Source organism: Oncorhynchus masou, chromosome 29, assembly GCF_036934945.1.
Source record: "Oncorhynchus masou masou isolate Uvic2021 chromosome 29, UVic_Omas_1.1, whole genome shotgun sequence".
Classification (NCBI taxonomy): Eukaryota; Metazoa; Chordata; class Actinopteri; order Salmoniformes; family Salmonidae; genus Oncorhynchus; species Oncorhynchus masou.
In genome coordinates this window covers 20,169,811-20,196,870 of record NC_088240.1, presented here as the reverse complement: position 1 = coordinate 20,196,870, position 27,060 = coordinate 20,169,811, and the positions used below count along the sequence as shown (strand labels likewise).

The 27,060-nt window shown below is 44.8% G+C and overlaps 2 protein-coding genes across 2 annotated transcripts in view; one reads left to right on the top strand and one right to left on the bottom strand.

Moving 5' to 3' along the window:
- Positions 1-3,273: 3,273 nt before the first annotated feature.
- Positions 3,274-14,060, top strand: LOC135521123 (G-protein coupled receptor 143-like). The gene is made up of 9 exons (XM_064947059.1): positions 3,274-3,636; positions 5,482-5,591; positions 6,195-6,289; positions 7,471-7,563; positions 8,111-8,220; positions 10,182-10,290; positions 11,078-11,195; positions 11,356-11,623; positions 13,169-14,060. Exons 1-9 carry the CDS (start codon positions 3,378-3,380, stop codon positions 13,270-13,272), a joined length of 1,266 nt encoding a protein of 421 aa, XP_064803131.1. The 5' UTR covers positions 3,274-3,377; the 3' UTR covers positions 13,273-14,060.
- Positions 14,061-14,375: 315 nt separating this feature from the next.
- LOC135519145 (F-box-like/WD repeat-containing protein TBL1X) overlaps positions 14,376-27,060 on the bottom strand; it is a 78,170-nt gene continuing 65,485 nt past the window's right edge. The window contains exons 13-15 of the mRNA XM_064944220.1: positions 17,121-17,286; positions 16,719-16,820; positions 14,376-16,475 (exon numbers count right to left, since the gene is read on the bottom strand). Of these exons, the coding sequence (XP_064800292.1) occupies positions 16,449-16,475; positions 16,719-16,820; positions 17,121-17,286 (295 nt within the window). The 3' untranslated portion in view covers positions 14,376-16,448. The remainder of the gene's footprint in view (positions 16,476-16,718; positions 16,821-17,120; positions 17,287-27,060) is intronic.

The following is a 27,060-nucleotide window of genomic DNA, read 5'->3' as shown; positions in this document are numbered from 1 at the left end:
TGGCAGCTCCATGCAGACTGGCGGCTCTGGCGGCTCCATGCAGACTGGCGGCTCTGGCTGTTCCATGCAGACTGGCGGATCTGGCGGCTCCATGCAGACTGGCGGATCTGGCGGCTCCATGCAGACTGGCGGCTCTGGCGGCTCCATGCAGACTGGCGGCTCTGGCGGCTCCATGCAGACTGGCGGCTCTGGCGGCTCCATGCAGACTGGCGGCTCTGGCGGCTCCATGCAGACTGGCGGCTCTGGCGGCTCCATGCAGACTGGCAGCTCTGGCGGCTCCATGCAGACTGGCTGCTCTGGCTGCTCCTTGCAGATTGGCAGCTCCTTGCAGACTGACGGCTCCTTGCAGACTGACGGCTCCTTGCAGACTGACGGCTCCTTGCAGACTGACGGCTCCCTGCAGACTGACAGCTCCTTGCAGACTGACAGCTCTGGCGGATCCTTGCAGACTGACAGCTCTGGCGGATCCTTGCAGACTGACAGCTCTGGCAGTGCTGAACAGGCGGGAGACTCCGGCAGCGCTGAACAGGCGGGAGACTCCGGCAGCGCTGGAGAGGAGGAAGGCTCTGGCAGCGCTGGACAGGCAAAGCGCACTGTAGGCCTGGTGCGTGGTGCTGGCACCGGTGGTACTGGGCCAAGGACACGCACAGGAAGCCTGGAGCGGGGAGCTGCCACCGGAGGGCTGGTGTGTGGAGGTGGCACTGGATGGACCGGACCGTGAAGGCGTACTGGAGATCTTGAGAGCATGGCTGGCACCAACCGCCCTGGCTGGATCTTCACCCTAGCCCGGCAGATGTGAGGAGCTGAGATGTAGCGTACCGGGCTAAGCACGCGTACTGGGGACACCATGCGTTCCACCGCATAACACGGTGCCTGACCAGTATCACGCCCGCCACGGTTAGCACTGCTAGGCGCACTGTAGCGCTGAGCTGGCACAGGACGTGCAAGGCTAGGGAGGTGCACAGGAGGCCTGGTGCATGAGGCTGACACAATCTTCACCAGCCGACTAGCACGCACCTCAGGACGAGTATGGAGAGCTGACCCAGGTGCCATCAAATCCCCGACACGCTCCGTCGGACGAATTCCGTGCCTCATGCACCAACACACCAACTCCCTCATAACTCTCTCCTCCAATTTCCCCATTAACTCCTTCACAGTCTCTGCTTCGCTCACCTCCAACACCGGCTCTGGTTCCGGTTTCCTCATTGGCTCCTTACGATAAACAGGGGGAGTTGGCTCAGGTCTGACTCCTGACTCTGCCACACTCTCCCTGTGCTCCCGCCAATACATTTTTGGGGCTGACTCTCGGGCTACCATCCGCGCCGCCGTGCTCGTCTCTCCAACTCCGTTCTCCTATAACCCTCCTCGCACTGCTCCAGCAAATCCCAGGCGGGCTCCGGCACTCTCCCTGGGTCGACCGCCCACCTGTCTATTTCCTCCCAAGTCGTATAGTCCTGACTTCGCTGCTCTTGCTGCCTGTCAGCACGCCACTTGGTCCTGTTTTGGTGGGTGATTCTGCTACGGTTTTCTTCCGTCGAAGGAGAGGAGGACCAAAATGCAGCGTTGTTATCTTCATACATCTTTAATAAAGATGATGACGATACAATACAAAACAATACACGTAATGTGAAAAACCTAAACAGCCCTATCTGGTGCAAACAAACACAGAGACCGGAACAATCACCCATGAAACACTCAAAGAATATGGCTGCCTAAATATGGTTCCCAATCAGAGAGAACGATAAACACCTGCCTCTGATTGAGTACCACTCTAGGCAACCATAGACTTACCTAGACAACTCTACTATACCACAATCGCATAACCTACAAAAACCCCAAGACAAAACACACCACAATAAATAACCCATGTCACACCCTGGCCTGACCAAAATAATAAAGAAAACACAAAATACTAAGACCAGGGCGTGACATCATCCACATAAATTTGTTGATTTTTAAATACCCCAAATTTGCTACCCCCATTGACATTATCAAGAGGCAAACACGTGACAGTGAGAAAACATGACAAGGCACTCCTTATGCGCATTCTGTGACATGCACTCTTCATGGATGCAACGAGGTGATTCTTTATCCCAAGGACAGTCCAGATGAAAACATTCTTAAAGTTATTTGATCCACCATCAGATGACAGTAGCAGAGAGAGGTTTGTTCAGAGGGAGAACGAGACAGAGAGAGAAGAGAGAGAGCTCTCCAGGGGGATGCTGCAAAATCAAATAACCTACTATCAATCTATCAATCAAATGTGTTTATAAAGCCCTTTTTACATCAGCAGATATCACAAAGTGCTATACAGAAACCCAGCCTAAAACCCCAAACAGCAAGCAATGCAGATGTAGAAACACGGTGGCTAGGAAAAACTCCCTAGAAAGGCATAGGGAGAAACCTAGGGAGGAACCAGGCTCTGAGGGGTGGCCAGTCCTCTTCTGGCTGTGCCGGATGGAGATTATAAGAGTACATGGCCATTAAGGCAAAATTGTTCTTCAAGATGGTCAATTGTTCATAGATGACCAGCAGGGTTGTAGAGGGTGCAACAGGTCAGTGCCTCAGGTGTAAATGATGTTGATTTAATCCCTGCCACTGTAAACCTAACACATAAATTACTTTGTGCCTTGTCAGAGAAAGGGCATGGATTAGAATAGTTTATCATTGCATAAACCCACTCAATGCCCTCTCTGTAATCCACGCATATTCATGGCTCCTTTGTTTTGTTCCACAAATCTTTTCCGCACCTGCTTTTCTGGTTCTTAAGAGTTGGAATGCAGCAGCTCCGTCCCTACTCAGGCCAAGTGGCTGTGCAGTGGGGTGTTCATAATCTATCTGTCTGGACAGGGTAGGGCCTTTGCTACTGTATGTCACCTTTCAAATGTATCCTACCTACATTCAAACCACTCTAAATGACTGCATATGATCACATGTTCTTGTATAATTGGGTAAATTGTTGTAGAAAATTAAAAAGTTACTGCATACTGTGCATTTCATATTTTCCACCAGGACTACAGCCTCTGCTATTTATTAAAGGTGAGTCACAGTCTCTTCCTGAACACACATTGATTCACTCCTATTTTCACGTTTTCATACACTCATAATGCAATTTATACTTTAGAGGCATGGACAACTTGTTGGAAAAATGTAACTGAACAAAGAGTAAGCCTTTTTACTCCAAATGTCAGAGCAACATTCCTTTTGTAGGCTCTTACCAATGTGGGGCAGTTAAACCCTGACTGGAAAGATTAAATAGAAGCACATGATGATTCAACCCGTGATTTTCACTAGGAGCAGCTCATACCACGACTATTGAATGAATTTCCCTTTATTTTCTCCCCTGACACCGTAGCCTGCTTTTCTGCATCTAGTCCATGATGGCATCCCCAAGGCTGGAGACGTTCTGCTGCCCAAACAGAGACGCGTCGACTGAATTTGTCATTACTTTTCAGCCCCTCTTCTTTAGCGCCATTTGCATTGGTAGCGCAGGTTTAAGTTTGATATTTTCTATATTACAACTTTTGCCCAAACGTAGGGGTTACAGACGCCTTGGACAGTACCCTCTTCCCAAGCCAGCGTCTTCGTCGAGAATATTGTTTATCATCAGCATATGTGATATTCTGGGATGTACAGGTAAGGAAATGTCCCGTTACTTTTCATCAACACTTTCCACGTCACTGCCGATACGATGGAGAGTTTAATCAAAGCTGTAGGCGTACACCAAGTTTAGAATTGTGTCAGACTACTTTACTCTGATCTTTTGAATTGTTCATCATAGCCCATGACAATGGAATCTACTATTGTTGCTAGTGAAACACCAGTTTTTATCAAATAAAACTTTAGTTGTCACATGCGCCGACTGCAACATGTGTAGACTTTACCGTGAAATGCTTACTTACAAGCCCTTAACCAAAAGTGCAGTTCAAGAAGAAAATATTTACCCAGTAGACTAAAATTAAAAGTAACACAATAACAATAACAAATATCACATGCAATTGGGCATATTGCTGAATCTGCCCATTTTGTAATAGCTCACAGTCTCACGTGGAAATCCACTCATGGCACGTCATGTAGCTAAGCCTAATTATGATGACGCACGAGCCAACATTTTCAAGTTGTTATAAACCATTTATGCATTGTGAAAGAATGGACTCTTACCAGTTTGTTTTCATAACGGTAATCAATTATACACAATGAAGAAAATACAGTATGTCCCACAAGCCAACCATTGGACTGATTTGTCTCCTGGCAGTGTCTAGATTAGGCCATTTATAGGCCTAGCTACTATAGTAGTTTCAGTTTCTTAACATCACCTAGGCTACTGTTTGAAATTAGAATATGTGTTGGATAATTCCTTGATATAGTAAGATTAGAATTAGACTCATGTGAGAGGTGTAGTCTAGTCAGCCATCATTGCTTGAATTGTCACTGCTGACATTTTATATCCTCGAATCCCTCTGAAATTGTCACAAAATGGATATTTGTGACACAAAATGATAGCATACTAAATCAAAGCACTTTAAGTTGAGTCATGGCCTTTACTAGAAGGTCTAGTAGAGTTAAGACACCAATGGAGAAGAAGAACTGAGGACTGCTGTCCTTTTGTGAGAATGGAACTGAGGGTGTTTGATCAATTCTATTCTTCATTGCTGATATGCTGATATGCTGATATATTTGTTGCAATGAAAACCTATTTCATTGTCTACAATGAAAATAACATTAGAACACAAAGAATCAACATGTTACATCAATTTGTAGTGAGAAATTATACATTTGACATTCTCTACCCACAAAGGTGTGTCTTTCTTTGTTATTTTGCTTCTACAGAAGGTGTCAAAGAATAATGTAATTAACCTGAATAGTATGTGGTTCCAGTTTCTCCCAGCAGGGTTGTTTGCCTACTGCAAATAAAAACAACTTTAATACGTTCAACATGCCACATTTCAGCCAAAGCACACTAGAGCATCAAGTACATCACCTTAAGTTCCTGAAGTACACTCACACGTTTCCAAGGTTCATAGCACAGTGCAGCAGGGCAGCGCTAAGGCCCTTATGAACCATCACCTGAGGTCTCTAGTATTTCCATTGTAACCACAATAAAAAGGATTCCATGACTGAATCACATTAACAAGGTTTGTAATAATACGAGCCAAAGAAGCAACAGCTTCATCATCTGTTTCTAGTGTTAATTAAAGCCCGTGACGATTGACCTCCAGTGTAATACCCTGTAAGGTGTGTATGATGCTATGGTGATTTCCGTCCACCTCACAAAGATGACAGTTTAACGGACAGATGTTTAAAAATCACCCTCTATTTCTATTTAGTTTCTGTGATCTGAGCCTTGTTGCATTTGTTTGACCGTTCTACTGAGTGTGTTATCAATGGAGACTCCTTGACATCCATACAGTCAGGAGCCTTATTAAACAGATCTTTATGAGACGGTCAGATGTTTTAAGATGTTGTGTTCGTCTCCTTCAGGTATCATAGTGAGGTCATCCATCTGGCTGGGCCTGCCCAACCTTGTCAGAGGGATCAATGTGGCCAACAACAGCGATGTGTGGCCAGAGGTGTTCTGCGTCGGCAGTGCAGTATGTATGATAACCACGTCTAGGACTTTTTCCTGACCATGTAACCTGACCAGGAAAAACTCCTGACCTGGCCGAAGAAGAGTTATAGCAGGTAGCTTAGCGGTTAAGAGCATTGGGCCAGTAACTGAAAGGTTGCTGGTTTGAATCCCTGAGCTGAATAGATTAAAAATCAGTCAATGTGCCCTTGAGAAAGGCACTTAACCCTAATTGTTTCTATAAGTTGCTCTAGATAAGAGCATCTACTAAATGACTAAACTGAGACAAAAAGGAGCTCAGCAAATATACAGTACTGACAGGAATGGGCTAGCAGATTGTATTTTACATTTGAAACAGTCACTTGCATGACAAAATGGTGCTTAACGGAGTTATTGTTGTGAAGAACCATAAAATAAAACATCTCACTGCACACAGTCAAGAGTGTTGAACCATCACCATTATTTAGAGAATTTGAAATTCCCTGAGTAAGTCAATTATTCTGCATGTAGCATTTAACAACGTTGATCCAGTGTTTGGGTGTTGGACACACTGACACACAGCAGAGATGTCTAGATGTACAGACATAAGTGTGTTGTTCTGATGTTTAGTCTGGTTTGTGTTCCCCAGATGTGGATCCAGCTGTTCTTCAGTGCATCCTTCTGGTGGACCTTCTGTTACGCTGTGGATGTCTTCCTTGTGGTCAAAAGATCTGCAGGAATCAGGTAGTCTATACTCTCCTCCTGCTATCAATCACATTTTGCTATATCACTATATCACTCAATCAGTGGTGGCTAGTGGCACTTTAAATGGGGAGGATGGGCTCATAGTAATGGCTGGAACGGAATCAATAGAACGGAATCAAAAGAATGGTCTCAAACACATCAAACACCTGGTTTCCATGTGTTTGATATTATTCCATTCATTATGAGCCGTCCTCCCCTCATGAGCCTCCTCTGCTCTCTGATGTGCGCTCCCATCAATATAATATCAGTAATCTCACAATATAATATAGCTGCAACTCCTCAATATAATACTCCTCTGTCTTTCCAGATGGGGAAAGTACCACAGCGATTTGTGTAGCACAAAAACAAATATTGTGTTTAATTATTCATACTGTCCTAATGATATGCCACTTCCATTAGACAAAGAATGTGAAAATCTGCTCTTCAGTGCTGATACCACTTCTCTCTGGGCGTTACCGTGTATCTCATATGTAATCCGTGAGATATTGTGTGAAATATACTACACAGAGTGTAATAAACATAAAGGACACCTGCCCTTTTCATGACATAGACTAACCAGGTGTATCCTGGTGAAATGTACAATCCCTATTGATGTCACTTGTTAAATCCACTTCAATCGGTATAGATGAAGGGGAGGAGGTTAAAGGATTTTTAAGCCTTAAGATAACTGAGACATGGATTGTGTATGTGTGCCATTCAGAGGGTGAATGGGCAAGACAAAACAATAAATGCAGCGCTGCTTTGTTTTTCACGCTCAACAGTTTCCCGTACGTATCAAGAAATGGTCCATCACCCAAAGGACATCCAGCCAACTGGGGGTGCAACTCAATATTAGGACGGTGTCCTTAATGTTTCATACATTTAGTGTATGTTTATGTGTTGAAAGCATTGCCTGGCTCATGAATCATGTCTAGGGCCCTGTGTTTTAGTAAATCATGTCACATGACCTGGATTTTAACCTCTATTTTAAGCCTTTTCCAGAAATGAGAATTACACCAAAAATGAAAACAATTGTCTGAGGATGGTACTGGACCATCTGACTTAAAAAATAAAATAAAATTGAAATGAAAAAGCTTTAAATAAAGATTCAAATCCAGACCATGTGACATAATTAACCTAAACTCAGGGCCTCATGACGTGATGTCTTGTTGTTCCGTCAGTACCATCATCCTGTATCACATGATCACATGGGGTCTGGCCGTGTTGCTGTGTGTGGAGGGTGTGGCCATGCTCTACTACCCATCCATCTCCAGGTATGTCAACAGCTCTCCATTGGCTGTGTCTGTGACATCAAGTTTGTGTTGTCATGAATCACATTGACAATGTAGGCTTGTGAAGTTGTGACAACATTTACTGTACTGCTGACTGTCAAGATACTTGAAGGAGTGAACATTGTCTCAGGATCCTTGATGTTAGACCAGTTTTATGTGCATTCCAATACTTGTGCTGTACACTGACAGTCAATAGCCCTATTGCAGTTAAAGGGATAGTTCGGGACTTTGGCAATGAGGCCCTTTATCTACTTCCCCAGAGTCAAATTACTTATGATTTTTATGTGCTGTATCTGCATCCAGTATGAAGGAATTTAGATGCAATTACATGAACATTGTATCCACGAGTTCATCTGATTCTGAAAAGTTTGGCTTTATTGCCAAAATCCTGAACTACACCTTTAAATAACTGAGGGTTGTGGTGTGCAAACCCAACATGTCTCTGTACTGCTACTCCTGTGATCCTTCCCCCATGCCTGGAGGATACATGTAAGGTTGTGTGATGTGCAGTGCCTTTCTCGTGTTGCAGCTGTGAGAATGGCCTGCAGCATGCCATTCCTCACTACATCACTACCTATGCTCCTCTACTGCTGGTGCTTATAGTCAACCCTACGCTGTTCGCCAGGACTGTGTCTGCAGGTAAGTTCAAACTGCCCCTCTGGTGCTGGCGAGCTCTTTATGATTCAGAGCCTTGGACAGGCAAATGCGTCCCAAATGGCACCCTATTCCCTATTTAGTGTACTACTTTTGACCAGGGCCCACAGGCCGCATCCACAGGCACACTCATATCAGATATTTCATACATCGATACAGTTGAAGTCGGAAGTATACATACACTTAGATTGGAGTCATTAAAACTTGTTTTTGAACCACTCCACATATTTCTTGTTAACAAACTATAGTTTTGGCAAGTCGGCTAGGACATCTACTTTGTGCATGACACAAGTAATTTTTCCAACAATTGTTTACAGACAGATTATTTCACTTATAATTCACTGTATCACAATTCCAGTGGGTCAGAAGTTCACATACACTAAGTTGACTGTGCCTTTAAACTGCTTGGAAAATTCCCAAAAATGATGTCATGGCTCTAGAAGCTTCTGATAGGCAAATTGACACCATTTGAGTCAATTGGAGGTGTACCTGTGGATGTATTTCAAGGCCTACCTTCAAACTGAGTGCCTCTTTGCTTGACATCATGGGAAAATCAAAAAAAATCAGCCAAGACCTCAGAAAAAGAATTGTAGACCTCCACAAGTCTGGTTCATCCTTGGGAGCAATTTCCAAATGCCTGAAGGTACCACATTCATCTGTACAAACAACAGAACACAAGTATAAACACCATGGGACCACGCAGCTGTCATACCACTCAGGAAGGAGACACGTTCTGACTCCTAGAGGTGAACGTACTTTGGTGCGAAAAGTGCAAATCAATCCCAGAACAACAGCAAAGGACCTTGTGAAGATGCTGGAGGAAACAGGTACAAAAGTATCTATAGCCACAGTAAAACAAGTCCTATATCGACATAACCTGAAAGGCCACTCAGCAAGGAAGAAGCAACTGCTCCAAAACTGCCATAAAAAAGCCAGACTACGGTTTGCAACTGCACATGGGGACAAATATCGTACTTTTTGGAGAAAGGTCCGGTGGTCTGATGAAACAAAAATAGAACTGTTTGGCCGTAATGAACATCGTTATGTTTGGAGGAAAAAGGGGGAGGCTTGCAAGCCGAAGAATACCATCCCAACCAGGAAGCACGGGGGTGGCAGCATCATGTTGTGGGTGTGCTCTGCTGCAGGAGGGACTGGTACACATCACAAAATAGATGGCATCATGAAGTAGGAAAATCAGGTTGATATATTGAAGCAAAATCTCAAGACATCTATCAGGAAGTTAAAGCTTGGTCGCAAATGGGTCTTCCAAATGGACAATGACCCCAAGCATACTTCCAAAGTTGTGGCAAAATGACAACAAAGTCAGGGTATTGGAGTGGCCATCACAAAGCCCTGACCTCAATCCCGTAGAACTTTTGTGGGCAGAACTGAAAAAGTGTGTGTGAGCAAGGAGGCCTACAAATCTGGTTCAGTTACACCAGCTCTGTCAGGAGGAATGGGCCAAAATTCACCCAGCTTATTGTGGGAAGCTTGTGGAAGCCTACCAGAAAAGTATGCCCAAGTCAAACAATTTAAAGGCAATGCTACCAAATACTAATTGAGTGTATGTAAACTTCTGACCCACTGGGAATGTGATGAAAGAAATAAAAGCTGAAATAAATCATTCTCGCTATTATTATTCTGACATTTCACATTCTTAAAATAAAGTGGTGATCCTAACTGACCAAAGACATGGAATTTTTACTAGGATTAAATGTCAGAAATTGTGACAAACGGAGTTTAAATATATTTGGCAAAGGTCTATGTAAAATTCAGAATTCAACTGTAAATACTAACAGGTCTATTCTATCTAAATGTAGAGTCCTACAGAGATGTGTTTAAATGGGTTCAATCTTTTATAGCTATTCTTTTTCAGAAGAAACATTCTGCGATTATTGTAAAACCAGAAAGAAAGAATGTGAACCTTCGTTTTTTTCTCCATTCAGTGACATCATTATTGAAGGGACGACAAGGGATCTACACAGAAAACGAGAGACGCCTGGGAACAGAGATAAAAATACGCTTCTTCAAAATCATGCTGGTCTTCTTTATTTGGCAAGAAACTTGTCTTTATCTAAGAGAAAGACCAGAATATTGCATGTCATTGTGGGATACATAGTATGTAGTCTATAACATTTCTCCTGTCTTCTATTGTATTGTGTTAGCCAAACAGCATACAAAACTTGATGGCAAGTAAATGGGTTATGGAGGAATCTATATTACAGTTCCTGGCAATAAAGTAAACATACATTTGATTAAGTTAAGGCAACTGTGTTTCCTGGCAATGCTGGAGAATGGCTTATGTGTGACCTTTTTTCATAAAGTCCATGACCTTCCTCAAAGAGGCCATACTTATAATGCTGTAGTGTAAATCCATGTATTTCTACAAAGTGTTTTGTGAACATTATGGAGAGCTGCAGAGGCCCTTGAATTCTAAGATCCACGTTTCAAAATTGAAGAACTGGCCCTTTTTTTACTACACTTTTTATCAATTTCTTTAAGGCTGTGTTTACACAAGCAGCCCAATTCTGATATGTTTTTCTCACTAATTGGTCTTTTGACCAATCAGCTCTGAGAAAGATCTGATGTGAAAAGATCTGATGTGATTGGTCAAAAGACCAATTTAGTGGACAAAATATCAGAATCGGTCTACTTGTGTAACTGCAGCCAGAGACCTAATTTGGCATATTGTAGCTAGCCCTTGGTGAATCTGTCTAGTCAGTAAAGGAACTTAACTCATTTTCATAATGAAAAAAAATATTCATTATAAAAAAGTATTGACATTCAGTATGCTTTCCTGACATTGATGTACGATACCTTTATCATGATTCCCACTTTTCAGCTGGCTTCCCAACATCATCAATGAAAGCCTGCTGTTTTACCTGGAGATGCAGACAGATATAAAAGCTGGTGACTTGAAGAATATACGAAACGCAGCCCTCATCACATGGTTTATCATGGTGGGTTCACTGTCAATGCATTTACTTTATAGTAAACGATCTTGGCCAGAAGTTTTCATTTGTACAGCAAACCAGTCCAGCATCAATGTTAGTGTGTTATTTTGAAGGCTCAGGTTTGTTCATATCTGAAGGTCTCTGTGTTATGTTCTACTGTTACCAGGGGATCTTGAACCCCATGTCAGGCTTCCTCAACACGTTGGCCTTCTATGGCTGGACGGGCTTCAAAGTGGACTGCAGCCTGCAGAGGAGGAGGGAGCTGGCCTGGGACTCAGCCTCCACCTCGGCGGCTAACGTGGGGGGCTACAACCCCATCGTGGGCTCCACCCTGCTCTACCAGAGCCATGTCCAGGAGGCCAAGAACATGACAGGCAAGAACATGACAGGCAACGGGCAGCCGGCCTCCGACGCCATCAGCGTCCTATCAGAAGGTAAAGGGCATGTGTGGCTGCAGAGCGGGGAGAATGGCAATGGTAACTCCCCAGTGTATCAAGGCTGGTGAAACCTGTTGTACACACTGCTGCATCATCATCTAACGTTACATTCTGCTGTGCATGGTGCTGCCAATAAAGCCGCACTCAGTTTGCTTCATATCATACCAGCAAGTATGGATTTGGCTTTAGATTATAAAGTTATGGATGACTTCAGACTCATAGGGAATGGCCTCACTCACCGGGCTAAGTTTTCCTTAATAAATCCAGTTTTGAAAAATATATTACTGTCAGAGATTGTCCCCCAGGACCAGCTTAGAAGACGTATTATAGAGGATGATGGTCTGAGCCAGGAGAAATGACCAAGGACAGAAAGGCTTTGGTTCTCATCATGAAATGACATGAACTGTTTCTGTAGTAGTGGAATGTGTATTTACCTGCGATGTGCTGCTGCATATTTTAACTCCATAATGTCAATATTTCTGCTCTCACATGGTTATATTACAATTAAGTGAGGACAAAAATATATCATTTATTTTGGGAGAAATGTATGTGTTTGTTTATTTTTATGTTCTACTATTTAAGCAGATTTAGTCCATGATTCAATCAGATTTAGTGTTAACCCGCATTGGCAGACATCCGCATAGCAATGTTTTGGCGATGTTAGAGGTGTAAATGTGGTATGAGCAGACACATTTCAGCGGCTGCCTAGTGTGTCACGAACCACTCTCTTCCTTATTATCCCTACCGCGTTAGAAGTTCAAAATGTTGATAGGAAGTGTCGGCAAATACATGGTTTCATGTTCATGTATAGCCTATCAGGCTAATCGAGGTGTAGACAATAGAAAATCACGCATTCGAGTGTTTGAATTTGTAGCGTGGAATCTGTTAGATTATAAAGTAATCTGGTTAAGCTAAAGCAAGAATACACTTTTGGATTTGACAACTAACGCAGTTCCTCCGCCGACACAGCCAAACCAACCGCTGTGCGGGTGTCAGCAAGTTCGGATCAGATAGAATCTAGCCCTTAGTGAGATGTTTCGGTGCACAATTTCAAGATAATGTACACAGATATTTAATGTTTTTGATTGTTGTTCAGGATCTGAGTCGGTGAACCTGACTTTTTAATGAAAACTCCTCATGAAATAAAGAACAACTTTCAAGGCTTTAGTGTTTCTTGTTTATGAATTTGGCCCTGTATTATGGCTCTCAAGGATCTTATATTTAAGTTTCGATATAGTTGTCTTGGAAATTTGTTTGGCTTGTTTTTTTGGGAGGGAAGATGTTTAACAAGAGGATCCAAACATATATTTTAACCCATAACACATGTAAATACAGTCTTGTCTAGACTGATTAAAAAAATCCCAATGGTAAGAGATATGCTACTTGTATGAAGGTGTTGTGCATGCCTTGAATGAAGAGAGCTGCAACAGAGGACTTGTTAATTGTAGACTCTTGGGAGTTTTGATTTGAAGTGTAAGAGAAGGGATATATATACCCGCCATAACTCAGTCATCTCCCCTATCCCCTATTTTGTCTTGCTAGGTTCAGAGTCTAGTACAATTGAAATCCACATTTCCACTGAGCACCGAGACTATGAGGAGATAGACGCAGATGGAGAATCGTTGGGGAGCTCTGCAAGGCACTAGATGGAGCCACCTGCCAAACCTGCTGCCAGCCTTCACTCTCTGCACCCCCCCACCCATGTTTTAGTTTACATCCCAAATGGCACCATATTCTCTATATAGTGCACTAATTTGACCATGGGCCATAGGGTTCTGGTCAAAAGTAGTGCACTATATAGGGAATAGGGTGCCATTTGGGACGCAATGTTAGACCCTGTCCCTGATCTCTGTTGGAAAACCATGAACCCATAGACGCCCCTCTAGATCAACCAGCAGTGTTAAAAATGGTCTGTCTACCTGTACCATTTAAGTTCTTTTTCTCTTTAGGATTGCCATTTCATTGCTACTGTAGCATAGTTAAAGGTTTGTTATCACAGAACATCATGACACACTTGGCCGTCCGTCTGCTTCTCATATCTCTGGTGTCCATATATGACAGGCCCCAAAGGGTTTGCCAGTTAATTTGCCTCAGCACGGAACACACAGCCCTCCTAATCACCATTGGTGTTACTTTACTGAACCATCAACTGTACAGTAATGGAATAGTTCTCAAGGCTACCTCACGGTGTCTCATTTTCAATTCAGATAAGAAATGTCAGGTTTGTACTATTGACTATTGGTGAACCTAGAGGCTGCCTTTTAAAAATGTGCCTTAATTACTCCAGAAGCATGTATTCAATTCAGCACATCAGCAGACCCAGTGTACTGTACGTATGCATGTATGACTTGTGCACATAAGAAGCCACCAAAAGCATAAACGAACGGGAATATATCTCTACCTGAGATGTTGTTTATAGGTAAATGACTTGTAGATAGGGTTTTGAACGTTACATTGTTAACCTTGTACTTTGGTTCTATTTTATACAGTATTAAACATTGCGCAATTGAAGTTTTGTGATAGTGTTATCTTTAACCCAAGTTGAAAGAGGGTAAGCATTTTGTAATTCCTTTCAAGTTTGATGTGTCATGAGTTAAATGATCGCATGAAGTATCTGATAAAGTGATACACTGACACTAAATATTTACCTCTCCATATACACATTATCATAATAATGCTATGCATTCTGCCATGTAAGCCACATTTAAAGGGAAACGACAAGAACCCAACAATACAAGGAAAGAAAGGCTTTTCTAATATGAAAATAGAGTGCTTTATTTGAGACATAATGTGATTTCATTGTTTAGTCTTGGAAACAGATGACCATACCCTAGACTGGGTGGGGGAGAGTGATCGCTGTCAGTCACAGCATATTATTCCACACTGGGCTTCTCAGCATGCCAAGATGGCCACCAACCACAGTCCGATTCTCAGTCTGACACAGACAATAATGGCTCTCAGCAGCAACAAAAAATAAGTCAGACAATGAACCATCCATCAATCAACGCCCGATTATGCCGTAAAAAAACAAACAAGAAATAAAAATGCTGGCCTTCCCCCTTTCATCACAAATCCAAACAAAAGCTGATCCTATCTTCTGAAAAAGTGCACTTCACACATTGCTCTTAAAATGATCTTCACTGAAAGAGAGAAAAGGGAGCAGTAAACAGGCATTGTCAGTTTGTTAGTTTGAAGAGACAGATATCACGTTAGACCATGGTAAGTACACGTATACATACAGCACACAACGGGCGAGTTCGTTTGGCATGGCCAGGTGCACTGGGTGATTTCACTTAAGTACCAGTGGAGAGGTCTAAAATGTTCAACGGGCCATGAAAAACTAACTTCCCCATTTAAAGCTAAACCCATTATACAGGTATCTCAAATCAGAAGTCAAATCTGACCTATTAGATCAGGCAGTGGAGACATCAGGACCTCCACTGAACTCAACCAATCACAGCTTAGAAGCTACAGCAGGACTTTCGCTTGCCCAATCAGATTGATCGGTCAGTGTAACCTGGGTTTACGTCAGATAGCTTGCGGTGCCAAACAGAGGAGTACTGTTAGAAAATATCAATAGATGACTAGTGATGACAGTTTGCTACTAAAGCAACATTGAGACAACACAATTAAAACATTCACAGCCTCCTCTCCTTCTCCTGGTCTCTCCTGGTCAGTCATCATGTTCTCTGTCTGTTCTGATCTCCATTTCATTGGTTGTCATTAGGACTGAATACAGACTAAATTCACTGACACGTCTTGTGAAATGACTACAGTCCACCTCAGCTCCACCTGACTTGACAAACCAACCTGATGCACACATAACTGGTCGAATAAAATAACATACATGGTGAAAAAAGAATTCTGACATGCATTAAATTTAATCAGGGTCTTGTAACTGAGTATCAGCAAAGAAAAGGGGCAATATCTCTAGCCAGTATTGAGCGTCTAGAGGATGACGCCAAAGTGTAATGTAAATAAACATATATACGCAGTATATAAGTCTGTGTATTCATCTAATTCACATATCTTTACATTCATACAATTTACATCCAGAAGGGAGAATACTTATAAACCACTATGCATCTTGTAAAGACGTCCACAAAAATATATTTTTTTCTTCCTCGTGAATTAAAACATAATTAAAAGTTTGTTTTTTCTTCATTGAAATGGTGTTATTAAAGGTGAGAACAGAACTACCTCATAGCAACGCCTTGTGCTACTCTGACTTTCAAAAGTCCATTTGAGAAAAATTTGCAAGAAGAGCTCTTGAAACAGAAACCATTTCCCACTCAGGACAACTTAAACATCACATTTGAGGAGGCCAGTGCAGCACTAACAATGTCACTCTCCTCATGTCTCCCACATTGCTTCTCAACTCAGGACACCATAGGGTTAACATGTGCTTAGATACGTTCTAAAACACAACCTTCTCTCACAATATGACCCCAAACACACCCAAACCTCAGCAAACCTTCCTCACGATTCAGGCCCTAGCCAAATAACAGCAGGGGTAGGTGGTCATTTCACTTCCTCTTTAGGCACCTTTTAAAGCATGGCTGAACAACTATTATTAGATTTAGTCCAGTCCTGTGGATGAATTAACCCAGCAGATTTCCTTTGTGGTCTCAAACAAGAGACACAAATCCATTGAGTAGGTTGTAATAGTTAGAACAAGTATTTTGTTGGTCTCCTGTGTCCACTCTGAGGTTGTCCTCCACGTTGCCAGGCCTGCTCTGAACCATTAGAGTGTGTTTTCTGATGGCAGAAGGCATTTTTTCTGCACATTCCAGGGTCCATCTTCAAAATCACTGCCAGGATGCTATTTTCGGAGCTCGAGAACACATACCTGGAGGGCAAAGATAGCATGATTAATAATACATATTATGCTTCAGAATATTTTGGTTTCTCCCCATGCACTTCTGAAAGCATTGGTCCTGAGACTAAAGCATTAAGGTCTTTTATTTTTATCACTTTGGTTTAACGTACAAAAATGAGTGGTAGTAGTACATGCAAAAATGAAAAAAATAAAAACACATCAATACAAATGATATACATTTTAAAACACAAATCATAATCGTATCAAACATACCGATCCATCTGAAGCGCTAGCACCAACTTTGTCTCCTGTGCTGTTCCAGCACACCTCAAAAATCCCTCCAGTCCCCCTGTAGCTATGCACCAAGGCTCCAGACTGCAACCACAACACAACCACATTACCACCAACTCTGGTGAGGACTGCTTGAGGACCATAGTTGCCTGCTTGACCTAACAACAATGTCACAGCCTGTATTAAACATAGGGCCTGTTATAAGATGCTATAACCTGTTATAATCTATAATAACCTGTTATAAACTGTTACAATCTGTTATAAACTGCTAAAAGCTGTTACATATTATAAACTGTTAACTGAGTCCAATTTGTAAGTCGCTCTGGATAAGAGCGTCTGCTAAATGACTTAAATGTAAATGTTATAACCTCCAGGGCGACTCACCATGGTGTTCCAGATGTGGACACACTTGTCGAAGGAGCCGCTGGCCAGGTGCTTCCCGTCGGGGCTGAAGGCCACACTGTAGACGGGCTCCTGGTGTTTGGTGAGGGTGTGGATACACACACCTCGCTCCACGTCCCACAGACGCACTGTCGAGTCAAACGAGGCACTGAGGGGTAGGACAGAGCACATGGTCAGTTCTCCATCTACATCTATCTGCTAAATGAAAATACGTACTGTAACTGAAATACATGAAAACTCTAACTTTGTTCATACCAACAAGTCATTACTGATCTTTCAGTACTAATGGTAATTTACAGGGTTTGACAGGATAGTTAAAACCTTTATAACAAAGTAGCAACCAAGTTGTTTTTCCAGCTTCAGGTTGTCAACAACACTACATAGAAAGAAGGTTATGAAATGTAAGAAATAGGTCAATAAGTTGGCATTGGTGCTCGATGCAAAGTCTAATTCAAAATGCTGATCCACAAAGCCAAAACGAGATGTGTGATGTTGTAGAATCGGTGAGAACATCTGTCAAAACAAAAGGAGAGACGCGGTTGAGAGCATGTGTTAATGAAAAGAGGAGCTGACATTCATTAACACTTTCTCATCAAAATTGTATTATTAGGTAGTGTAAGCCAAGTCTTCTCGGGCTGCCCCTGGCTAGATTGGTATTATTAGGTAGTGTACGCCAAGTCTTCTCGGGCTGCCCCTGGCTAGATTGGTATTATTAGGTAGTGTAAACCAAGTCTTCTCGGGATGCCCCTGGCTAGATTGGTATTATTAGGTAGTGTAAACCAAGTCTTCTCGGGATGCCCCTGGCTAGATTGGTATTATTAGGTAGTGTAAACCAAGTCTTCTCGGGATGCCCCTGGCTAGATTGGTATTATTAGGTAGTGTACGCCAAGTCTTCTCGGGCAGCTCCTGGCTAGATTGGTATTATTAGGTAGTGTAAGCCAAGTCTTCTCGGGCTGCCCCTGGCTAGATTGGTATTATTAGGTAGTGTAAACCAAGTCTTCTCGGGCTGCCCCTGGCTAGATTGGTATTATTAGGTAGTGTAAACCAAGTCTTCTCGGGATGCCCCTGGCTAGATTGGTATTATTAGGTAGTGTACGCCAAGTCTTCTCGGGCAGCTCCTGGCTAGATTGGTATTATTACGTAGTGTAAGCCAAGTCTTCTCGGGCTGCCCCTGGCTAGATTGGTATTATTAGGTAGTGTAAACCAAGTCTTCTCGGGATGCCCCTGGCTAGATTGGTATTATTAGGTAGTGTACGCCAAGTCTTCTCGGGCAGCTCCTGGCTAGATTGGTATTATTAGGTAGTGTAAGCCAAGTCTTCTCGGGCTGCCCCTGGCTAGATTGGTATTATTAGGTAGTGTACGCCAAGAATTCTCGGGCTGCCCCTGGCTAGATTGGTATTATTAGGTAGTGTAAGCCAAGTCTTCTCGGGCTGCCCCTGGCTAGATTGGTATTATTAGGTAGTGTACGCCAAGTCTTCTCGGGCTGCCCCTGGCTAGATTGGTATTATTAGGTAGTGTAAGCCAAGTCTTCTCGGGCTGCCCCTGGCTAGATTGGTATTATTAGGTAGTGTACGCCAAGTCTTCTCGGGCTGCCCCTGGCTAGATTGGTATTATTAGGTAGTGTACGCCAAGTCTTCTCGGGCTGCCCTTGGCTTGATTGGTATTATTAGGTAGTGTAAGCCAAGTCTTCTCGGGCTGCCCCTGGCTAGATTGGTATAATTAGGTAGTGTAAGCCAAGTCTTCTCGGGCTGCCCCTGGCTAGATTCGTATTATTAGGTAGTGTACGCCAAGTCTTCTAGGGCTGCCCCTGGCTAGATTCGTATTATTAGGTAGTGTACGCCAAGTCTTCTCGGGCTGCCCCTGGCTAGATTGGTATTATTACGTAGTGTACGCCAAGTCTTCTCGGGCTGCCCTTGGCTGGATTGGTATTATTAGGTAGTGTAAGCCAAGTCTTCTCGGGCTGCCCCTGGCTAGATTGGTATTATTAGGTAGTGTATGCCAAGTCTTCTCGGGCTGCCCCTGGCGAGAATGGTATTATTAGGTAGTGTACGCCAAGACTTCTCGGGCTGCCCCTGGTAGATTGGTATTATTAGGTAGTGTAAGCCAAGTCTTCTCGGGCTGCCCCTGGCTAGATTGGTATTATTAAGTTGTGTAAGCCAAGTCTTCTCGGGCTGCCCCTGGCTAGATTGGTATTATTTTGTAGTGTACGCCAAGTCTTCTCGGGCTGCCCCTGGCTAGATTGGTATTATTGGGTAGTGTAAGCCAAGTCTTCTCGGGCTGCACCTGGCTAGATTGGTATTATTAGGTAGTGTACGCCAAGTCTTCTCGGGCTGCCCCTGGCTAGATTGGTATTATTAGGTAGTGTAAGCCAAGTCTTCTCGGGCTGCCCCTGGCTAGATTGGTATTATTAGGTAGTGTACGCCAAGTCTTCTCGGGCAGCTCCTGGCTAGATTGGTATTATTAGGTAGTGTAAGCCAAGTGTTCTCGGGCTGCCCCTGGCTAGATTGGTATTATTAGGTAGTGTACGCCAAGTCTTCTCGGGCTGCCCCTGGCTAGATTGGTATTATTAGGTAGTATAAGCCAAGTCTTCTCGGGCTGCTCCTGGCTAGATTGGTATTATTAGGTAGTGTAAGCCAAGTCTTCTCGGGCTGCTCCTGGCTAGATTGGTATTATTAGGTAGTGTAAGCCAAGTCTTCTCGGGCTGCCCCTGGCTAGATTGGTATTATTAGGTAGTGTACGCCAAGTCTTCTCGGGCTGCCCCTGGCTAGATTGGTATTATTAGGTAGTGTACGCCAAGTCTTCTCGGGCTGCCCCTGGCTAGATTGGTATTATTAGGTAGTGTAAACCAAGTCTTCTCGGGATGCCCCTGGCTAGATTGGTATTATTAGGTAGTGTACGCCAAGTCTTCTCGGGCAGCTCCTGGCTAGATTGGTATTATTAGGTAGTGTAAGCCAAGTCTTCTCGGGCTGCCCCTGGCTAGATTGGTATTATTAGGTAGTGTACGCCAAGAATTCTCGGGCTGCCTCTGGCTAGATTGGTATAATTAGGTAGTGTAAGCCAAGTCTTCTCGGGCTGCCCCTGGCTAGATTCGTATTATTAGGTAGTGTACGCCAAGTCTTCTAGGGCTGCCCCTGGCTAGATTCGTATTATTAGGTAGTGTAAGCCAAGTCTTCTCGGGCTGCACCTGGCTAGATTGGTATTATTATGTAGTGTAAGCCAAGTCTTCTCGGGCTGCCCCTGGCTAGATTGGTATTATTAGGTAGTGTAAGCCAAGTCTACTCGGGCTGCTCCTGGCTAGATTGGTATTATTAGGTAGTGTAAGCCAAGTCTTCTCGGGCTGCCCCTGGCTAGATTGGTATTATTAGGTAGTGTACGCCAAGTCTTCTCGGGCAGCTCCTGGCTAGATTGGTATTATTAGGTAGTGTACGCCAAGTCTTCTCGGGCTGCCCCTGGCTAGATTGGTATTATTATGTAGTGTAAGCCAAGTCTTCTCGGGCTGCCCCTGGCTAGATTGGTATTATTAGGTAGTGTAAGCCAAGTCTTCTCGGGCTGCTCCTGGCTAGATTGGTATTATTAGGTAGTGTAAGCCAAGTCTTCTCGGGCTGCTCCTGGCTAGATTGGTATTATTAGGTAGTGTAAGCCAAGTCTTCTCGGGCTGCCCCTGGCTAGATTGGTATTATTACGTAGTGTACGCCAAGTCTTCTCGGGCTGCCCCTGGCTGGATTGGTATTATTAGGTAGTGTAAGCCAAGTCTTCTCGGGCTGCCCCTGGCGAGAATGGTATTATTAGGTAGTGTACGCCAAGACTTCTCGGGCTGCCCCTGGTAGATTGGTATTATTAGGTAGTGTAAGCCAAGTCTTCTCGGGCTGCCCCTGGCTAGATTGGTATTATTAAGTTGTGTAAGCCAAGTCTTCTCGGGCTGCCCCTGGCTAGATTGGTATTATTTTGTAGTGTACGCCAAGTCTTCTCGGGCTGCCCCTGGCTAGATTGGTATTATTGGGTAGTGTACGCCAAGTCTTCTCGGGCTGCCCCTGGCTAGATTGGTATTATTAGGTAGTGTAAGCCAAGTCTTCTCGGGCTGCCCCTGGCTAGATTGGTATTATTAGGTAGTGTACGCCAAGTCTTCTCGGGCAGCTCCTGGCTAGATTGGTATTATTAGGTAGTGTAAGCCAAGTCTTCTCGGGCTGCCCCTGGCTAGATTGGTATTATTAGGTAGTGTAAGCCAAGTCTTCTCGGGCTGCCCCTGGCTAGATTGGTATTATTAGGTAGTGTACGCCAAGTCTTCTCGGGCAGCTCCTGGCTAGATTGGTATTATTAGGTAGTGTAAGCCAAGTCTTCTCGGGCTGCCCCTGGCTAGATTGGTATTATTAGGTAGTGTACGCCAAGAATTCTCGGGCTGCCCCTGGCTAGATTGGTATTATTAGGTAGTGTAAGCCAAGTCTTCTCGGGCTGCCCCTGGCTAGATTGGTATTATTAGGTAGTGTACGCCAAGTCTTCTCGGGCTGCCCCTGGCTAGATTGGTATTATTAGGTAGTGTAAGCCAAGTCTTCTCGGGCTGCCCCTGGCTAGATTGGTATTATTAGGTAGTGTACGCCAAGTCTTCTCGGGCTGCCCCTGGCTAGATTGGTATTATTAGGTAGTGTACGCCAAGTCTTCTCGGGCTGCCCCTTGCTTGATTGGTATTATTAGATAGTGTAAGCCAAGTCTTCTCGGGCTGCCCCTGGCTAGATTGGTATTATTAGGTAGTGTAAGCCAAGTCTTCTCGGGCTGCCCCTGGCTAGATTGGTATTATTAGGTAGTGTAAGCCAAGTCTTCTCGGGCTGCTCCTGGCTAGATTGGTATTATAAGGTAGTGTACGCCAAGTCTTCTCGGGCTGCCCCTGGCTAGATTGGTATTATTAGGTAGTGTACGCCAAGTCTTCTCGGGATGCCCCTGGCTAGATTGGTATTATTAGGAAGTGTAAGCCAAGTCTTCTCAGGCTGCCCCTGGCTAGATTGTTATTATTAGGCAGTGTAAGCCAAGTCTTCTCGGGCTGCCCCTGGCTAGATTGGTATTATTAGGTAGTGTAAGCCAAGTCTTCTCGGGCTGCCCCTGGCTAGATTGGTATTATTAGGTAGTGTAAGCCAAGTCTTCTCGGGCTGCTCCTGGCTAGATTGGTATTATTAGGTAGTGTACGCCAAGTCTTCTCGGGCTGCCCCTGGCTAGATTGGTATTATTAGGTAGTGTAAGCCAAGTCTTCTCGGGCTGCTCCTGGCTAGATTGGTATTATAAGGTAGTGTACACCAAGTCTTCTCGGGCTGCCCCTGGCTAGATTGGTATTATTAGGTAGTGTAAGCCAAGTCTTCTCGGGCTGCCCCTGGCTAGATTGGTATTATTAGGTAGTGCACGCCAAGTCTTCTCGGGCTGCCCCTGGCTAGATTGGTATTATTAGGTAGTGTACGCCAAGTCTTCTCGGGCTGCCCCTGGCTAGATTGGTATTATTAGGTAGTGTAAGCCAAGTCTTCTCGGGCTGCCCCTGGCTAGATTGGTATTATTAGGTAGTGTACGCCAAGTCTTCTCGGGCTGCCCCTGGCTAGATTGGTATTATTAGGTAGTGCACGCCAAGTCTTCTCGGGCTGCCCCGGGCTAGATTGGTATTATTAGGTAGTGTATGCCAAGTCTTCTCGGGCTGCCCCTGGCTAGATTGGTATTATTAGGTAGTGTACGCCAAGTCTTCTTGGGCTGCCCCTGGCTAGATTGGTATTATTAGGTAGTGTAAGCCAAGTCTTCTCGGGCTGCTCCTGGCTAGATTGGTATTATTAGGTAGTGTACGCCAAGTCTTCTCGGGCTGCCCCTGGCTAGATTGGTATTATTAGGTAGTGTAAGCCAAGTCTTCTCGGGCTGCTCCTGGCTAGATTGGTATTATAAGGTAGTGTACACCAAGTCTTCTCGGGCTGCCCCTGGCTAGATTGGTATTATTAGGTAGTGTAAGCCAAGTCTTCTCGGGCTGCCCCTGGCTAGATTGGTATTATTAGGTAGTGCACGCCAAGTCTTCTCGGGCTGCCCCTGGCTAGATTGGTATTATTAGGTAGTGTACGCCAAGTCTTCTCGGGCTGCCCCTGGCTAGATTGGTATTATTAGGTAGTGTAAGCCAAGTCTTCTCGGGCTGCCCCTGGCTAGATTGGTATTATTAGGTAGTGTACGCCAAGTCTTCTCGGGCTGCCCCTGGCTAGATTGGTATTATTAGGTAGTGTAAGCCAAGTCTTCTCGGGCTGCCCCTGGCTAGATTGGTATTATTAGGTAGTGTACGCCAAGTCTTCTCGGGCAGCTCCTGGCTAGATTGGTATTATTAGGTAGTGGAAGCCAAGTCTTCTCGGGCTGCCCCTGGCTAGATTGGTATTATTAGGTAGTGTACGCCAAGTCTTCTCGGGCTGCACCTGGCTAGATTGGTATTATTAGGTAGTGTAAGCCAAGTCTTCTCGGGCTGCCCCTGGCTAGATTGGTATTATTAGGTAGTGTAAGCCAAGTCTTCTCGGGCTGCTCCTGGCTAGATTGGTATTATTAGGTAGTGTAAGCCAAGTCTTCTCGGGCTGCTCCTGGCTAGATTGGTATTATTAGGTAGTGTAAGCCAAGTCTTCTCGGGCTGCTCCTGGCTAGATTGGTATTATTAGGTAGTGTAAGCCAAGTCTTCTCGGGCTGCCCCTGGCTAGATTGGTATTATTAGGTAGTGTACGCCAAGTCTTCTCGGGCTGCACCTGGCTAGATTGGTATTATTAGGTAGTGTAAGCCAAATCTTCTCGGGCTGCCCCTGGCTAGATTGGTATTATTAGGTAGTGTAAGCCAAGTCTTCTCGGGCTGCTCCTGGCTAGATTGGTATTATTAGGTAGTGTAAGCCAAGTCTTCTCGGGCTGCTCCTGGCTAGATTGGTATTATTAGGTAGTGTAAGCCAAGTCTTCTCGGGCTGCCCCTGGCTAGATTGGTATTATTAGGTAGTGTACGCCAAGTCTTCTCGGGCTGCCCCTGGCTGGATTGGTATTATTAGGTAGTGTAAGCCAAGTCTTCTCGGGCTGCCCCTGGCTAGATTGGTATTATTAGGTAGTGTAAGCCAAGTCTTCTCGGGCTGCCCCTGGCGAGATTGGTATTATTAGGTAGTGTACGCCAAGTCTTCTCGGGCTGCCCCTGGTAGATTGGTATTATTAGGTAGTGTAAGCCAAGTCTTCTCGGGCTGCCCCTGGCTAGATTGGTATTATTAAGTTGTGTAAGCCAAGTCTTCTCGGGCTGCCCCTGGCTAGATTGGTATTATTAGGTAGTGTACGCCAAGTCTTCTCGGGCTGCCCCTGGCTAGATTGGTATTATTAGGTAGTGTACGCCAAGTCTTCTCGGTCTGCCCCTGGCTAGATTGGTATTATTAGGTAGTGTAAGCCAAGTCTTCTCGGGCTGCCCCTGGCTAGATTGGTATTATTAGGTAGTGTACGCCAAGTCTTCTCGGGCAGCTCCTGGCTAGATTGGTATTATTAGGTAGTGTAAGCCAAGTCTTCTCGGGCTGCCCCTGGCTAGATTGGTATTATTAGGTAGTGTAAGCCAAGTCTTCTCGGGCTGCCCCTGGCTAGATTGGTATTATTAGGTAGTGTACGCCAAGTCTTCTCGGGCAGCTCCTGGCTAGATTGGTATTATTAGGTAGTGTACGCCAAGTCTTCTCGGGATGCCCCTGGCTAGATTGGTATTATTAGGAAGTGTAAGCCAAGTCTTCTCGGGCTGCCCCTGGCTAGATTGTTATTATTAGGCAGTGTAAGCCAAGTCTTCTCGGGCTGCCCCTGGCTAGATTGGTATTATTAGGTAGTGTAAGCCAAGTCTTCTCGGGCTGCCCCTGGCTAGATTGGTATTATTAGGTAGTGTAAGCCAAGTCTTCTCGGGCTGCTCCTGGCTAGATTGGTATTATTAGGTAGTGTACGCCAAGTCTTCTCGGGCTGCCCCTGGCTAGATTGGTATTATTAGGTAGTGTACGCCAAGTCTTCTCGGGCTGCCCCTGGCTAGATTGGGTAGTGTACGCCAAGTCTTCTCGGGCTGCCCCTGGCTAGATTGGTATTATTAGGTAGTGTAAGCCAAGTCTTCTCGGACTGCTCCTGGCTAGAATGGTATTATTAGGTAGTGTAAGCCAAGTCTTCTCGGGCTGCTCCTGGCTAGATTGGTATTATTAGGTAGTGTAAGCCAAGTCTTCTCGGGCTGCCCCTGGCTAGATTGGTATTATTAGGTAGTGTACGCCAAGTCTTCTCGGGCTGCCCCTGGCTGGATTGGTATTATTAGGTAGTGTAAGCCAAGTCTTCTCGGGCTGCCCCTGGCTAGATTGGTATTATTAGGTAGTGTAAGCCAAGTCTTCTCGGGCTGCCCCTGGCGGATTGGTATTATTAGGTAGTGTACGCCAAGTCTTCTCGGGCTGCCCCTGGTAGATTGGTATTATTAGGTAGTGTAAGCCAAGTCTTCTCGGGCTGCCCCTGGCTAGATTGGTATTATTAAGTTGTGTAAGCCAAGTCTTCTCGGGCTGCCCCTGGCTAGATTGGTATTATTAGGTAGTGTACGCCAAGTCTTCTCGGGCTGCCCCTGGCTAGATTGGTATTATTAGGTAGTGTACGCCAAGTCTTCTCGGTCTGCCCCTGGCTAGATTGGTATTATTAGGTAGTGTAAGCCAAGTCTTCTCGGGCTGCCCCTGGCTAGATTGGTATTATTAGGTAGTGTACGCCAAGTCTTCTCGGGCAGCTCCTGGCTAGATTGGTATTATTAGGTAGTGTAAGCCAAGTCTTCTCGGGCTGCCCCTGGCTAGATTGGTATTATTAGGTAGTGTAAGCCAAGTCTTCTCGGGCTGCCCCTGGCTAGATTGGTATTATTAGGTAGTGTACGCCAAGTCTTCTCGGGCAGCTCCTGGCTAGATTGGTATTATTAGGTAGTGTACGCCAAGTCTTCTCGGGATGCCCCTGGCTAGATTGGTATTATTAGGAAGTGTAAGCCAAGTCTTCTCGGGCTGCCCCTGGCTAGATTGTTATTATTAGGCAGTGTAAGCCAAGTCTTCTCGGGCTGCCCCTGGCTAGATTGGTATTATTAGGTAGTGTAAGCCAAGTCTTCTCGGGCTGCCCCTGGCTAGATTGGTATTATTAGGTAGTGTAAGCCAAGTCTTCTCGGGCTGCTCCTGGCTAGATTGGTATTATTAGGTAGTGTACGCCAAGTCTTCTCGGGCTGCCCCTGGCTAGATTGGTATTATTAGGTAGTGTACGCCAAGTCTTCTCGGGCTGCCCCTGGCTAGATTGGGTAGTGTACGCCAAGTCTTCTCGGGCTGCCCCTGGCTAGATTGGTATTATTAGGTAGTGTAAGCCAAGTCTTCTCGGACTGCTCCTGGCTAGAATGGTATTATTAGGTAGTGTAAGCCAAGTCTTCTCGGGCTGCTCCTGGCTAGATTGGTATTATAAGGTAGTGTACGCCAAGTCTTCTCGGGCTGCCCCTGGCTAGATTGGTATTATTAGGTAGTGTAAGCCAAGTCTTCTCGGGCTGCCCCTGGCTAGATTGGTATTATTAGGTAGTGCACGCCAAGTCTTCTCGGGCTGCCCCTGGCTAGATTGGTATTATTAGGTAGTGTACGCCAAGTCTTCTCGGGCTGCCCCTGGCTAGATTGGTATTATTAGGTAGTGTACGCCAAGTCTTCTCGGGCTGCCCCTGGCTAGATTGGTATTATTAGGTAGTGTACGCCAAGTCTTCTCGGGCTGCCCCTGGCTAGATTGGTATTATTAGGTAGTGTAAGCCAAGTCTTCTCGGGCTGCCCCTGGCTAGATTGGTATTATTAGGTAGTGTACGCCAAGTCTTCTCGGGCTGCCCCTGGCTAGAATGGTATTATTAGGTAGTGTAAGCCAAGTCTTCTCGGGCTGCCCCTGGCTAGATTGGTATTATTAGGTAGTGT